This window comes from Anthonomus grandis, chromosome 11, assembly GCF_022605725.1.
Source record: "Anthonomus grandis grandis chromosome 11, icAntGran1.3, whole genome shotgun sequence".
NCBI lineage: Eukaryota > Metazoa > Arthropoda > Insecta > Coleoptera > Curculionidae > Anthonomus > Anthonomus grandis.
This window is the reverse complement of record NC_065556.1, coordinates 29,869,354-29,883,984: the sequence shown is the minus strand read 5'-3', so window position 1 is coordinate 29,883,984 and position 14,631 is coordinate 29,869,354. Positions and strand designations below refer to the sequence as shown.

The 14,631-nt window shown below is 32.8% G+C and overlaps 1 protein-coding gene across 1 annotated transcript; it reads left to right on the top strand.

Annotated features, from left to right (window-relative positions):
• Positions 1–1,624: 1,624 nt before the first annotated feature.
• On the top strand, positions 1,625–2,044 carry LOC126741931 (helix-loop-helix protein lin-22-like). Its single transcript, XM_050448407.1, has one exon. The coding sequence runs from the start codon at positions 1,625–1,627 to the stop codon at positions 2,042–2,044; it is 420 nt and encodes a 139-aa protein (XP_050304364.1).
• The last annotated feature ends 12,587 nt before the right edge of the window (positions 2,045–14,631 follow it).

Sequence of the window (14,631 nt, the reverse complement as noted above, 5' to 3'; positions counted from 1 at the left end):
TATACAAATTTAAAATTATAAAAATCATTTACATTCATGCTAATAACAGTGTATGGTAGATTTCGTCTAGCCAGTTTTAGAATAGGTGGAAGCTGAGCAGGTGTAAAGATGTCGCCGGCCAAAGACATAGCTGTTGATACTGAGCTATGGGCCGAATCGCCCTCTCTTTGACCGTGGTTCGTTTCAAAAAAATGTAAACGTATTTTTTTAAGGTTTTTCGAATTTTCTATTGTATACAGCAGCATAGTAAAAACAATCGTGTTGCGGTTCTGACCGCCGCAACCATCTGAAAAAAGGTATACTTCACGAAGGCCACGATCGTCTAATTCACGATAATAATTTAACATAACCGTTTTTTTCAAAACACTACTATTAACTACAGAAAAAAATGGGTTGCGCTACAGAAAGATGTAGGCATAACAACCAATATTACTATTGTGAGATCTGACAATTAGGCGAAACTCCATTTTGTACATGTTCGCCTCTTAGTATGATCCTATAATGTATTTAGTGTCGCTTACGCCTATAAGACAATTTTGATGTTTACGGGAACTGCTATAGATGGTCGTTTGCCAGTTTGCTAGATCATAGATACCTTTAAATCTGATCACTTGATGGACCTAACTCCAAAACGAAAAAAATGTCGCTTTCGCCCCTTGGTAAGATTAGCGACGATATGATATACGTATATTCTACAGGTTTAATAAATATACCAAAACTTCAGTAACCTCATTGACATTATTTAATTTGTACGGGTACATGAAACTGTTTTTTCCTATTACATGAAGGACCTATATTAAATTATTGAATGACCTTATCCAAATCTTTTTGTGATTCCACAGTCAGTCAGCAAGGCTTTTTATTATCTTGTAAATTTTTAGGTTATCCGCAAACAATAAACCTGTTAATTTTTTAAAAACTCTTGTATAACTATTTATAAATAATTAAGGGACCCAAATTGGAACCCTGAGGTAGACGATATATTGGAATAAATGGCCGAGATTTTTAACCTTTAATATTCACTGAATGCTCCTTTTCACAAAGAGATTTCTTAATAAACTCTAATAATATTCTATATTATATAATATATATAATAGAATCCAATAATATTCAAGGAATTCTGTCGAAAGCATTGAATATTAAATTTATTTGTTCTCGAAAATTCAAAGCATCAGAGATTTCTTGGGTAGCATTAAATTACGAATGTTTTCTTAAGAAAATTAAAAATATGGTTTTCAAGATCTCCTGAAGTATAAAAAAATATATCCATCAGAGTTTCGGCACTAATTTGTGTTATCATCAGGGCTACATGAACTAAAAAATTAATAAACTTTTTTTATGCTCTATATCAACTTCAAATAATCAATCTTTCAAAAAACGAATTTTAACAAAAAAAAAATAAACCCCGAAACTTCTTACCTGGTCTGCAGGCCCTTTTCTCGATATCTTTTGTCATCAAAGGGCCATATACACAACCCCATTCAACAAGTAAACTTACACGAAGGAGTGGGGAAGACGGTCGTGCGTCTTCAAAAACGACCCAACACACCTTCAACTCGTCATATTTACTTTCGTGTTCATCCAAACAACTTCAAGTGCTTTCACATTATTAAAAAAAAAAAACATGAAATCCGAATTGAAAAAACCAGTTTCGGAAACGAGAAAGATCCGCAAGCCGTTGATGGAGAAGAAACGTCGTGCCCGGATCAACGATAGTCTGGAGGTCCTGAAACGGATCCTGCTCGAGTCCAAATCGTCCCTAAAAGATGGAGGCAAAAATGGACAAAGAACTGCCAAACTGGAAAAGGCTGACATCCTGGAGATGACCGTGCAGTACCTGCAAAGTTTGCATTGTAAACTAAACGAGCTACAAGAAGTTGCTTCAGGAACAAAAAAGGAGGCGAATAATATATGTGCTAGTGAAAATAATATTAGGGTGGCCCTGTATCCTTCCAGGATCCCCCAGGGGGATTATATTGTGTTCCTGCCTACTGAGTCCAAGAAGGATTCTATTGATAGCATGAACGTTTGGAGGCCCTGGTAGATCATTAATTTCGCGAGTAGTTTATTTATTTGTATATTAGTTAATGGCTTTAATTTTTTTTATCTGTGATATTTTGTATATAATTTAATAAAATAATCAGTTTTACAATATATTTTGCATTTTTTTTTTATGTAGTTTAGCTATTGTGCAGGAATAATTTTTTACTTACTGAGAATATTGGAGATTCTGCCTTGTTGACAATTTCTGCAGGTTTATGTATATCGCCCCCTTTTAATTTATAATGCAGATATATGATTCAGGATTGAAATGATTAAATTATACGCACGAACAGGCAGCAGCGGTAGAACATGGTCCCTGTGGACATTCAGTGAATATTCCAAGATTATTTATTATACGATACTTCAGAATATTTGTCCAGTTCTATGTCAATGTTATAGTTCTTATTTAAATATGTCTTAATTAATAAAATAGAAAAGGTGTACAAATTATCTAAGCCCTTTGTTCCAATTTTCAAAAAGTTAGAGCAAATCGCTCCTAAAACTGTTTTTTTTTATTTATTTATAGTTTATTAGTAATTGTCAATGAGTGTATAAACCTACATTTGTTAACTCAAATAATTTTTTTTAAATATTTTCATGAAATATTTATACAACTAACATATAAAGAGACTTTACAAAAGCTCTAAAATTCTTAGAATAGATCATTTATGGTTTAAATTTTCCTGATTTCCATCAATTTCCCCTATGGAAATTTTCAAAATATAAAACGATAATTTTCAGCAATATCGTAAAAAGAAAATCAAAGCGTGGATATATAACATGTAAATCTCAACATGTCAAAGGGCCATTCCCAGACTACCTGACGTCAGGGCCGCCCCTCAGCCCTTTACAGGTCTTTCAAGACGATCTGATACCATATAATCATACGAGATTCGCGGCACATTTAACGAACTTTTCTGAATGAACATCCCTTTTTAACGTATATCCTCAATAGTTGCTGATATGTATATGTAAATGCGTCTTCGTCTTTTTTTTTTTTCGTTTTTAAATCTATTCATACATATATCATGATCGATATCCGCTTCCTATATTGTGTTATTGGCGCCAAAACTCATATCCTTTCTACATACTCTTATATATATATACATTCAAACAGATAATAGGAACTCGCTCAATAGTTGAGTAATCGGACACTAAGTTATGTTATACGAGTCGGAGCCAATTATGGGTAATAGTAGGACAGGAAGTGGACAGTTTTTGACCACACAATGACCGTTTCTGGGACGTATTAGAATATTTTAATGAAGATTTCTGCTGTGAGTATTACATTTCGTTAACGAAAATACAAAAAATTTATATAAGTGGCTTTAAGTGATCGTTTGGTGAAATAGTTAAATAATATGTCATTTAATCGATTATTTCTTGAAAACTGGTTTTTCACTGTACTTCTTTTGGCATATAAAATTTTTAGAATTTTACGTCGAATCTAAAAATTAAATATTATATAGTATGTTCTATTAACACTAATCGAACTACGATGATATACGCTTAATTAAGTTATAATTGCATTGTATAGCATAAATAAATAGTATAATTCACAAATTCTAGTGCACTGAACAAAATTCGGGAAAGGAATTTCAATATGACCGTTATTTCCCTAAAACAGTGTAAACGAAATTTAATAAAATGTACGGGTATCTGCGACTATTGTGTCCGAATAAAGTGTGGCACCTTACAGAAAATAAGATGCGAAAAATGTTTTGATTTCAGCTTCATCAAGATCTGGATGCCCGTGCCTGAGATTCGAACCCAAAACTTTAACCCAGTTTTCCATAATCTTCGGCAAGGTCGCAGCCCTCATAATAGCTTATATATCGCATTTTTGGAGCCCATTTTTGGCCTCAAAAATGAGGTCAAAAAGTGACTTTTTCCGAAATTCAAAGTGCTCTCATTCAGTTAGTTCTGCTCGAATCCCGTTATAACCCGGTGTTTTCGTAATGAGGGTGACGAGAGGAAGCCGCTGATATGGTTAGTTCGATTTCGAAAAAAATTAATTTTTGGTGAAAAAATTCGATACGGGGGGTATACCCGAAAAATGAAAAAACCCAAACTTTGGAGGTCGATAACTCAGCCTCTATATCCACTATCGGGAAAACACCAACGGTTCTGTCTTAGTTTCGTCATTCTGAATCCAACAAGATCATCCCCAAAGTTGTAGCTTTCATATTATCCGAGATATCCTATTTTCATTCAGTTGCCTGAAAGTAATGAAAAATAACTTGCAGGGAATTGAAAATTCAATTTTAGCTACCTGGAAGCTAAAAAAAATTACAGTGATGCCTGGTCGAAATAAAAAATTCTTTAATTGCAGAGAAAAATTCAGAAATCTCTTAAATGTTAAATTACCTAAAACTAGAAGAACATTATTATTTGGATAAAACAAAATCGTCTTAAAATTAAGTTTTTATTAGGCAATTTAGTCCTTTAAAAAAAAAACAAAAAAAATTGGAAACATTTTCAGAATTTTGGCAATTTCCTCATCTCTCATTTTAAATTTGTATTTCTGCCTACATTGTAATAAAATCCGTTCCTCGTAAGCTCATTTCAATGTGACTCAGACCTTGCTTGAGAAACAAAATATACAAGAATCTTAAAAATGACACATTTAAGTTAAAACCGTCCCTTCACCCAAGAAAAAATCATTATTTATGGCTTCCAGTAATAATCATACACGAAGAATATCCTCACTTTAGCACCATAAAAAAATCACTTCGGTAAAATGTACCCAAGATTGTCCAACCGCTTGTAAAAACCGAAGAAAAAAATTGCACAACTCACCATAAAAAATACCCTTTTTTTAAAACATTATAAAAAAATTGCCCAACCTTTATTCTTGGGAAAAAAAAATTGCATCATAAAAAATGGTGCTACGACATTTTTTATGGTGTTTGTTCTTTGGGTCGTTTGCACAATTTACCTAGAAATGTTGGATTTATGGGTGCTTTATTTTGAATATTTTGAAATAATTTTATCAACTGAATTGAAACATTAGTATTTTATATAAAATGAAAATTATATTAATATTGCCCTTAAAAAGAATGATTAAAAATTATTCAAAGGGATTTTATAGACTGATAAATTTTCCTGTTTTTTTTCCAGGAAATTAAAAAAAAGGAAAATTATTCTTGTAAATTTCTTGACTAAAATTGCTAAAAATTCCTCTTTATATTCATGTAAAGTTAAACTTATTTCATGGATAATCGTAATTAAATTTCAATTCAGAACTGATCTTAATTACACTCAGTCAAATATTAATAGTTTCTTGCCTATGGGGCAAAACATATGATTGTGATAACTTTATTTATATTCTCTTCCAAATAGCCACAACCTACATATAATCAATATACTACCATTATGAAAGTGTAAATAATCCTTTCACACCCGAACGAATAAATAAAAATAGAAGACGACGCAAGGTGTAAATTGGGAGAATAGTTTAAACAGCAGCCCAGAATTCAGTAAATTCTTACAATTTGCAAAAAGGCGACCCATCCCACTAAAGGAGCGTGGTGTCCCAGGGTGTGAACCTTCTTAAGCGTGTTGTACTGGAAATATTATTAAAAAGAGTCGTCTTTCATAAGACGACTTTATTTGGATAAGATGTTTTTCAGTTCGTTGGATTTTAACAATCGTGGCTGCTGGTACCTACAGGGGCAAATTCAACCATCGAATATACTTGGAACGTTCTTTTAATGTAGCGGGATTTGTAAGTTACATTTATGACCCCAGAATTAAAATTCTAGTCTGAACTGTTGGTCAAATTAGTTTTAGTTTGAAAATGTTGTTACGCTATACGCTACATAAATCCCATAAACACAAAAAACTACTTTTAAAAATTTAGTTATCAACCAGTAAGGGTAACCGCTGATAATTGCCTCAAACAATAGCGACTCTTCCAGGAAGGTCATATTCTTCTCCTTGTTATACTATAGATAGACCATGACCAAGTCCAGTAGTTTAATACTCGGTTAATGTTCTCACAGTTTAATTTCATTATGGCAAAACATCGGTTTAGACAGAAGAGAGTGGAAAAAAAGGGTGACCCTGAAGCTTTTGGTGGTTGGTGGGTTCGCAAACCAACAAAAGGAGTGTTGGCAAATATATGCGGTTGTCTGTGTAAAACATGCTGACAACTTCGGTTAAATATTTACCTTAACGAATTTGATTTTAGGGTGTGGTAGGTAAGGACCCTGATGTTGATTAGCATATATTATCAGATCTTATAACGCTGTTTTAATACTAAATATTTATATATAAAATTATATGAGTTTTAAATAAACACTATTCTGAAATTCAGAAATCCAGAACCCAGAAATTCTTTTGAGATATCACCGTTTTTGGTATAATATCCAATCTAACAGCACTGTTTTCGTATTAAATATTTATTAGTATACTTAGATATATCATTATATCAATTTAAATAAATAAACTGTTATTATTGTATTAGACTGAAAGAACTCGTCCATTATCTCAAAGAGACCTACTTAACTAGAGAAAGATTTTAAAAAATCGTAGAAGTTGAATGTTTATTATCATAGTAAACAAGACACAAGAGACCAAAAAGTGGTGCATTGGAGGGTGGACATTTTGCTCATGTACTTTAAGGTCGAAATTGTTTATCGAATTAATTGGTTTTAATTTCATGTTGTCGTCCATGGATAATTTTTAGAATGAGTTAAAGATACTTTAAATTTTTTTTCTCGAAAACAAAGCCAGATATGAAGATAATAAAATAAGATACGAAAAAGTTGTATTTTTAGTTGCTTAAATACAAAAATAAATAAAAAGCTGCAAAACAATTATTGGCCTTGTTTTTTTCTCAACAATAAGCATGTGGTGCCCACTGACAAGCCACTGGACCTAATAATTTCAATCTAGTTACAGCTAAATAAGCGTCTTATAACTTCAAATAACTGCACCAAATTTCAACCAAATCGGCGTAAGGATAGTTATAGTATTTTTAAAATACCTTTATTTTTTTGAACCTTCATCGCCCTGTATCTCAGAAACAAAGCAACTCCCGACATACGTTCATAGGAACTTTTTTTCATAAAACGACCTAATGATTCACCCTGTATAGTTTCGTACCGTAGTTAGGAAACACCCTGTATATGTAAGTCAACTTCAGACTTGGTGAAGCTAATCTAGCTATTCATAGATCAGCGACAAGTCCAGGAATTATCAACACTGGGGTAAAAACTAATGGGAGCGCGGTTTACTGATGACTCAAAATTTAGCCTTCAGTCTCTAGATGGTCGTGAAATGGTGATACGGTTGTGAAAGAGACCTTTAGTCCTAGAGTAAACTATCCAGGTGATTCACTTATAAACTGGGATATTTCTATAGGTACGCACAGAGTTGATCGTCACTCCAAGAAGTCCCTTTAACTGATGTGAGGTACATTAATGAATTTCTGCAAGGATTTGTTGTTCCTTATGTTGAGAAATAATTTTATTCCGATGCACGATAACGCCAAACTCCACTGCGATGAATTATACAAGAATACTTAACGAAAGAGTAAACGATGTATGTAGTAGGGAGCGAAAAAAAAAATTTTTTGAAACTTAAAATGCCTATATGCGGAAAAGTTGCGTTTTGTTATTACAAATTGGTGTGCAAAATTTCAGATTTCTACGACGTCACCTTTGGCTGCCCAAATGACCTTGAAAATTGGCTTTTTATATTACGCGGGCCTTATTTTATATAAAGATTTTTAAAAATGTGCCTGCAAGACCAAAGTACCCTGTAGCTGAACGGGATTTTCTGTTAGATCAGCGAACCACTCAAAAAATGGCAATTGGCAATGTTGACGCCAAAGTTAGTAAAATAATCCAAAAAAAATTAGAGCGTAAAACTAAGGAGAAAGAAAGAAAAGAACGACATCTCTTGAAAGAAACTGAAACAGATAACCAGTCGGAAGTACCTTTTTCTTCCAGTAAAAATAGTAAAATTATAGAAAAAGAATATTCCCAGGCAAATAGCGAAAGTTCTATAGAAGAAAGCTGCCCCTCAACTTCTCAAATGAGACTAGAACAAGCGTATCCGATAGATCTGCCGCAATTATTGTAAATGCAGCTCTAACAGATATGGGAATTTTAACCAAAGGAGACCCCTCCAAGATCGTCGATCGAAGCAAAATAAGAAGAGAGAGAACAAAAGCGCGTAGTGACCTAAAAAGAAAAGATAAGGAAATATCATTTCCATTATATGGTTTATATTTTGACGGACGTAAAGGCCAAACAATAATTTAAGTCAAAGGCGAAAATACATGTTCAAGAAAAACCATAATAGAAGAGCATGTTATACTAGTATCAGAACCAGGATCCACGTATTTAGGTCATGTAACTACTACTTCTGGTCATTCGACCAATATCCAAAAAAGCATTTTAGAATTCCTAGAGAAAAACATGGATCTCTCTAAACTTCAGGCTATTGGATGTAATGGTACAGTAGTCAATACTGGTGTAAAAAATGGAATATTGAGACAAATTGAAGTTTCTATTAGACGACCTTCCTTTGCGTCATTTATTGCAAAATTTGGAAGGCGGTACTATAGGGCCTAAAGGATATAGCGGCGAAATAGGAAAACATTTGGAAAACTGTGAAAAAATGCCTGTTAAAAAGTTTGAAAAAATCGAAACTACTTTACCTGCAATTATTCCAAGTGAACTTAGTACCGACCAGCAATACCTTTATGAAATCTGTACTGCAATTTCAACAGGAAACATTTGTTTGAGTTTGTCGCAGAGAGGACCAGAAAAATTGAATCATTCCAGGTGGTTAACTACAGCCAATCGAATTTTGAGATTATATGTTGGTACCGAAAATCCATCAACAAACCTTAAAATTTTAAGGCAATATATTATGAAAGTGTATGTTTCATGGTTTGAAATAAAATCTAAATCTTCCTGTAGGCATAACAGTAAACAGGTTTTTGGAATTATTCAAAAATCCAGATTCTTACCGGAAGAAATTAGAAATATTATTGATCCTGTCATTCAAAGAAACGGGTACTTCGCTCAGCCAGAAAATATGTTATTAGCTATGCTCTATGATAGTAGAAAAGCAGTAAGAGAATTAGGTTTAAGAAGACTGCTAAAATGTAGAAAACACAAGCCATTAGGACTAAAAGTACGTGAGTTTAAGGTACCCTTATTAAATTTCAAGGCCACAGACTACATTAACCTAATTGATTCGCAGTCGATAACAATTACCGAGCCGCCCCTTACAGTGTCTTTTGGAAGTGATCTCAGAAGTTCCAAGTGAAATTGACATTTTTAAGTTTCCATGCCATTCACAAGCAGTCACGCTGCGTCAAATTGGTAACTGAAGCATCAACTGCAGTCTGTGGCTTTGATGCACGTGATGGTTATATAAGGTCCAAAATAGCTTCTAAAGCCGCATTGCCAATATTTGAAACAAAAAGTCAATATTATAAAGTTTTAGAGAACTAAAAAAATTATGAGTATATAATATAGTGGTGAGTTCTGGGTTATTTTCTTTTAAAAAAGTAGTTTCAATAAAATTTTAAAAGGAAATAAGCGAAGAGGTGCATAGAAATTTGGAAATATTTTGATTTTTTGAATATTCATGCCTCGTTGGGCAGCCAAAGATAAGGTCACAGCAAACCCAGATTTTGCGCACTAATCAGCGGTTTGAAAAGGCAACTTTTTCAAATATAGGCATCGCCATATTTGGAATTGCCACTCCACCCTAATATGTAGTTCTTCCAGTTTTGGAGTGGCCAGCATTAAGTCCTGATGCGAACCCAATTAAACATGTTTGAAGACTACGATATCGTGTTCCTTTTCCTTTAACTTTTTTAAATGAATTAAAATACGCTCTTTTAGAGGAATGGGACCTTATTTCTCAAGACGATATTCATCACAAGAAGAATGCCAACAATCGAATGCAACAAAATTGTTGATGTTATTTAGGTCTAAGTTATTAAAACAAAAGTGCTAAAGTTGTGCCCCGTTTTTCGTGCCGGTGAGCGTACAAGTTCATATAATAAATAAATCAACTTCGATGCCCGCAGTCAAGCGATACGGTACAGCGTTGTCGCGTCTTAAACTCTTTTAATATGAAATTATTATAAACGCAGGGACAATACCGTGAAAAATAATTGAATTACTGACGAATGCGGTTCTATTGGCACCGTTGTCGACCGTTTCTGCTTTTAGAGTAAAATAATTCTCGGCGATTCCTTAAACAGGGGTCCGAGCCAATTTGAAATAACTGAAATATCTGAAATATGTCCGACGCTTTCGCCAGTTTGTAGTAATTATTTCAAATCCGCGGATTTATTATGTTGAAATAGGCGCCTTCGCCAATCTATCAGAATTATTATTTCAAGTGGTCGCAGACAGGTTCAGGGTTTCTTATAAATTCTTTTTATGACTGATGAGTCGTCACCCGCCTGGAATGCACAACATGTGATTGATTTTATTAAGTTTTAGTAGATAGTAACTTTGTCTTATTCGAGTGTTAAATGCGTATTTGGAAAGCGGTTTTGTTTGTTTGTTTTGGGTGTAATTGTAGTAAGATGAACACGGTGTGAGTATCTTTGTGCCTTACTTTTAAGTAAGTTAATTTTAATTACGGTTTGTTTTTGGGCTCAGAGGGTATATATACAGGGTGTTAATAAAATATATAGACAAAGTTTAAACATCAAATCCTTGGCCATAATTTGAAAACGAAATGTTGTTATGAGCATGGGCGAGCATTATTAATACGAGCAGTATATATAATAATATAAAATATCAATTTTCAACGTTATAAACTTAAAAATAAATTTTCACACCAATTCACCCCTTTAGGGTGGAGGAATTTTCAAGAATCTATTGTTTTCATTAAAAGAAATTAAATTGAAGTGTTTTGCAGTTTTTCTCCGAAAAGCAATCGATTTAAGGATAAAAAAAGATGTTAAAATCTTAAAGGGTGGTTTTAACGCCCTTAAAAAAATACAAATTGAGTAAAAAGATAAAGTAAAAATGACGTGTTTCACCGTTTTTTTTTAAAGTAGTTAGTTTTGAAGCTATGATACATAAGGGGTGGTTTCAATCCCTTCCCGATGGAATTTTAAAAAATCCCTTCTTAGTGGACGTCTACATAACCATAGAAATGTTGTCCCCAAATTTCATATTTCTAGGTTGAGAAAAAAATTTGACTGAAGTTGAGAAAAGATTTCCCCGAGAAGAATATTAAGAAAATTTTGAATTAAAAATCCAAAAAACCTTGAAACCCCAAAAAAATCAGTATAAAAAATGTTTTGCTACTAATTTTTTAAATTATTTAATTGCGCATATTTTTTTAAAGTTGCTACGATACCCATTTCTACTGAAACCATTTGTGAAAAGAGAAAAAAATAATTTAAGTAAAAAGGGAAAAATAAATTATATATATCGGGCATAAAAATATTTTTTTAACGCAAAAGTAGAACAAACTTCTCTAAAACAAATGCGGGGGTTTAACAGCATTTTTTTAGGCATCTGTGCTTTCACTTACTTGAATAAAAATAAGACAAATCTGGGTGCAAAATATCCACTATTTTACACACACACCGAAACATTGTTCATTTCCCTATAGCACTAAATTCCATCCAAATAAATTTAAAAAAAACCGCTTTCGAAACGTTGGAATTGATTTAAGAGAATCCTTAGGAAATATGAGACTGAATAATGTAGGCAATGTATTTATAAGTAAACTTTTAAAGTTGTTTAATATTAAAAGTGTACTAAGACTGTGGAGATATTGTTTCAGTGGTTTTAATCTCTTTTTACGAGTAAGTTAGGGCAATTTAGAGGCATCCAAAATTATGGGCTTTATTTGGCAGTATTAAGTATTTTTTAAATAATTTTATTTTTCTCGGCTTTTCACATTAAATGAACGGAGTATTTTAAAAAAAAAATCTGTTTTCACTTTCTAGCCATATAATTTCTCACATTCACTCTTCATGGAAACATTCTTCAATTTCCTAAGATATTCCACTTTTAAAACCGTTTTCTACGTCTCTCGTAAGCCAAATATTTCAATTTTTTGCTGACATTACGGTACAAGATCCCTTAGATTTTTTTGCATATCATAAGTAAAGCCGTAAACCTTAATGCAGTTAGTTTTATGACACCCAGTAATTCCGATGTTACCTAACTAACCGTAAACCATCTTAAAATGCAAAAAAAGTCTATTGATCCTTATCCCCCGACGTGGGTCCGTTATTTCCAAAAATTACGCAAAAAAAGATGTGACCTGCTTGTTGTAAAAATATCGAAAAAGCGAGCATAAAAATTGCCAATTTTTAGGTGGGTCCGCATAATATTAGACAATTTTACAAAATAACCATCATAAAAAATTCGGAAGATTATACAACTACTTGTAAAAAAGGAACCGCTGCTCACAATAAACTTATTTTTTATGACGTAATTTTTATAGTTGTATTGAATCGGTTGCGACTTTTTTTTGTTAAATTTTTTAGTGCATAGCATAAATGTTGTGCAAGTTTTTTATATGCTTTTCAATAAAAACGTTAAAAGGGCAATTTTTTTATAACCCTTCAATAAGTCCATCTTTAAGACTTCGAAAGCGAATGTAGTATGTCTAGCCTGTGTATTCTATTTCAGAGATTTGATTATTTCAAGTCTTATTTTTCAGACTATTAATGCCAAAATGTGTCCAGAAGCTAAAGTAATCCACAGATTCAATCCTTAACTGGATGAAAACAGCAGAAATTGAAATGAATAATGAGATTTTTTTTTCGTGTAGACACAACCATTTTCAGAGAAGTTGGATCCAGGCATTTTCCAAAGAAAACTCGTAATAATCAAATAACTCGAGATTATATGAAAAAATTTTTAGAGAGTAAAATTGTTAAATGAATTATGTTCTACAAGAATGTTTATAATCGTTTCATCTGTATTTAAGAAACTTCATTGGTCTATCCAAGACAAGTCATTAAATATCTCGGTATTAATTGTACAAATCACAAATTCTTGTAAAATGGATCATATGTTCTATAAGAATCATTCTATTAATTTGTACTATAAAGTGAACCGTTTTCGATAAATTTTGACTACAGGCGATGAGGCAATTAAAAGTGGTAAAATTTATGCCTAAAAATCATGGCATTCAATATGTTCGGTCGGCAAACGAAAATAAACCTAAAAGGTACGAGAACCAAAAGAATTTACCCCCAAACAATTTACTGCTCCCATTTCACGTATACCCTTTACGCAACATTCGACTGACAAACTTATTGGCGCAATAAGGTACCAATATAAAAATGACTTAAATGTAAAACTTCACCCCTTATTTACCCTTTATGAAAGGGATGGGCAAGGTCGACTGATAAGTCCGTCAAAGGCTTTTTGAAAGGATTTCGAGAAAGGGTCCAATAAAACCAAGCCAGGCATCGGGGTGTAATAACAGTCGAGTTTGCATATGACGACAATTTAGAGCAAACGACGATTTTATTACGATGCAGTTTGCGAAATGGCGTTTTTGTTCCGGTTATTGACGTGTTCATTTTGAACCTTTACTATTTGGGGTGCGTTCTCGGTAGGGGACAAAGGGTGAACCAGAATTGCAAAATTACTACAGGGTGTTTTTTGGAACTAATAATAAATAGATCTAATTTAAAATAAATGTTTATTCAACTATCAAGTGTTGTTTGGGTATGCGTGTCCTGCACCTATCAAAGTAACTTCTGTATATGTTTTAAATATTTGTACATTGTGTATTAGTCGATTATACCAAGCGATCGGGGCTTTAAAAACCAATAAAAATAGACTTTTTTACCTCCTAGTACCAATAAAAAAAACCCTAATTTAAATAACTGGTCCGAACCATTTTTTTGCAATACAATACCGCCATGTTATGCTAAACCCAAACCGTTTTTTTCCCCAAATCTAGATCAGTTTTTTAAGCTTGAATTAGGGGTAATAATCCGTTCGGTACCATTAAAAAAGGAGTTTTTTTCCGAAATGAAAGGATTTTTATGGTAAACGTTAAAAAATATCATCCCTTTATGGGCCACAATAACCATAACCGGGTAAAAAAAGTATATCGCAGGGTTTGCAATTTTTTTTACGGAAAGGATGTTAAGGGTTGTAAACATTTTAGATTCAAGGGCGAACGTTCAAATTTGGGGTTTTATTTGCCATGGTTCTTTTTTGCAACCTCTTATTTCGTTTTTTTTTTATTATGGCTTTACAATATTTCGGAAATTTAAATATAATTTTTTATTGGATGAGCACATCTTCTAAGGGGAAAAATAAAATTTATTGTGTTTTTATTACTTTGTTAAAACTAAGAACTTGATATTTTAATCGTCGAGACTTAAGTCGTAGTTCCCAGTAAATTAATTGAGGTAGAAAACGATTCGCGGATGATCACAATTAAATGACAATTTTCGTATGTAGGAATCATGAATATCTGAATAAAATATCACTTTTAGGTGCTTCAGGTTAGGACTCAAAAATTAAATGCAGCATTGGTTTATTGGAAGCAGAAAGAACAAGGATGGTACTACTTCGCGTATTTCTATTTAATGGTTTCCTCAGGGCAAGGTAG

Bases quoted from the DNA above. Each gene is read 5' to 3' on its own strand.
- LOC126741931 (XM_050448407.1), top strand. From the start codon at position 1,625: ATGAAATCCGAATTGAAAAAACCAGTTTCGGAAACGAGAAAGATCCGC.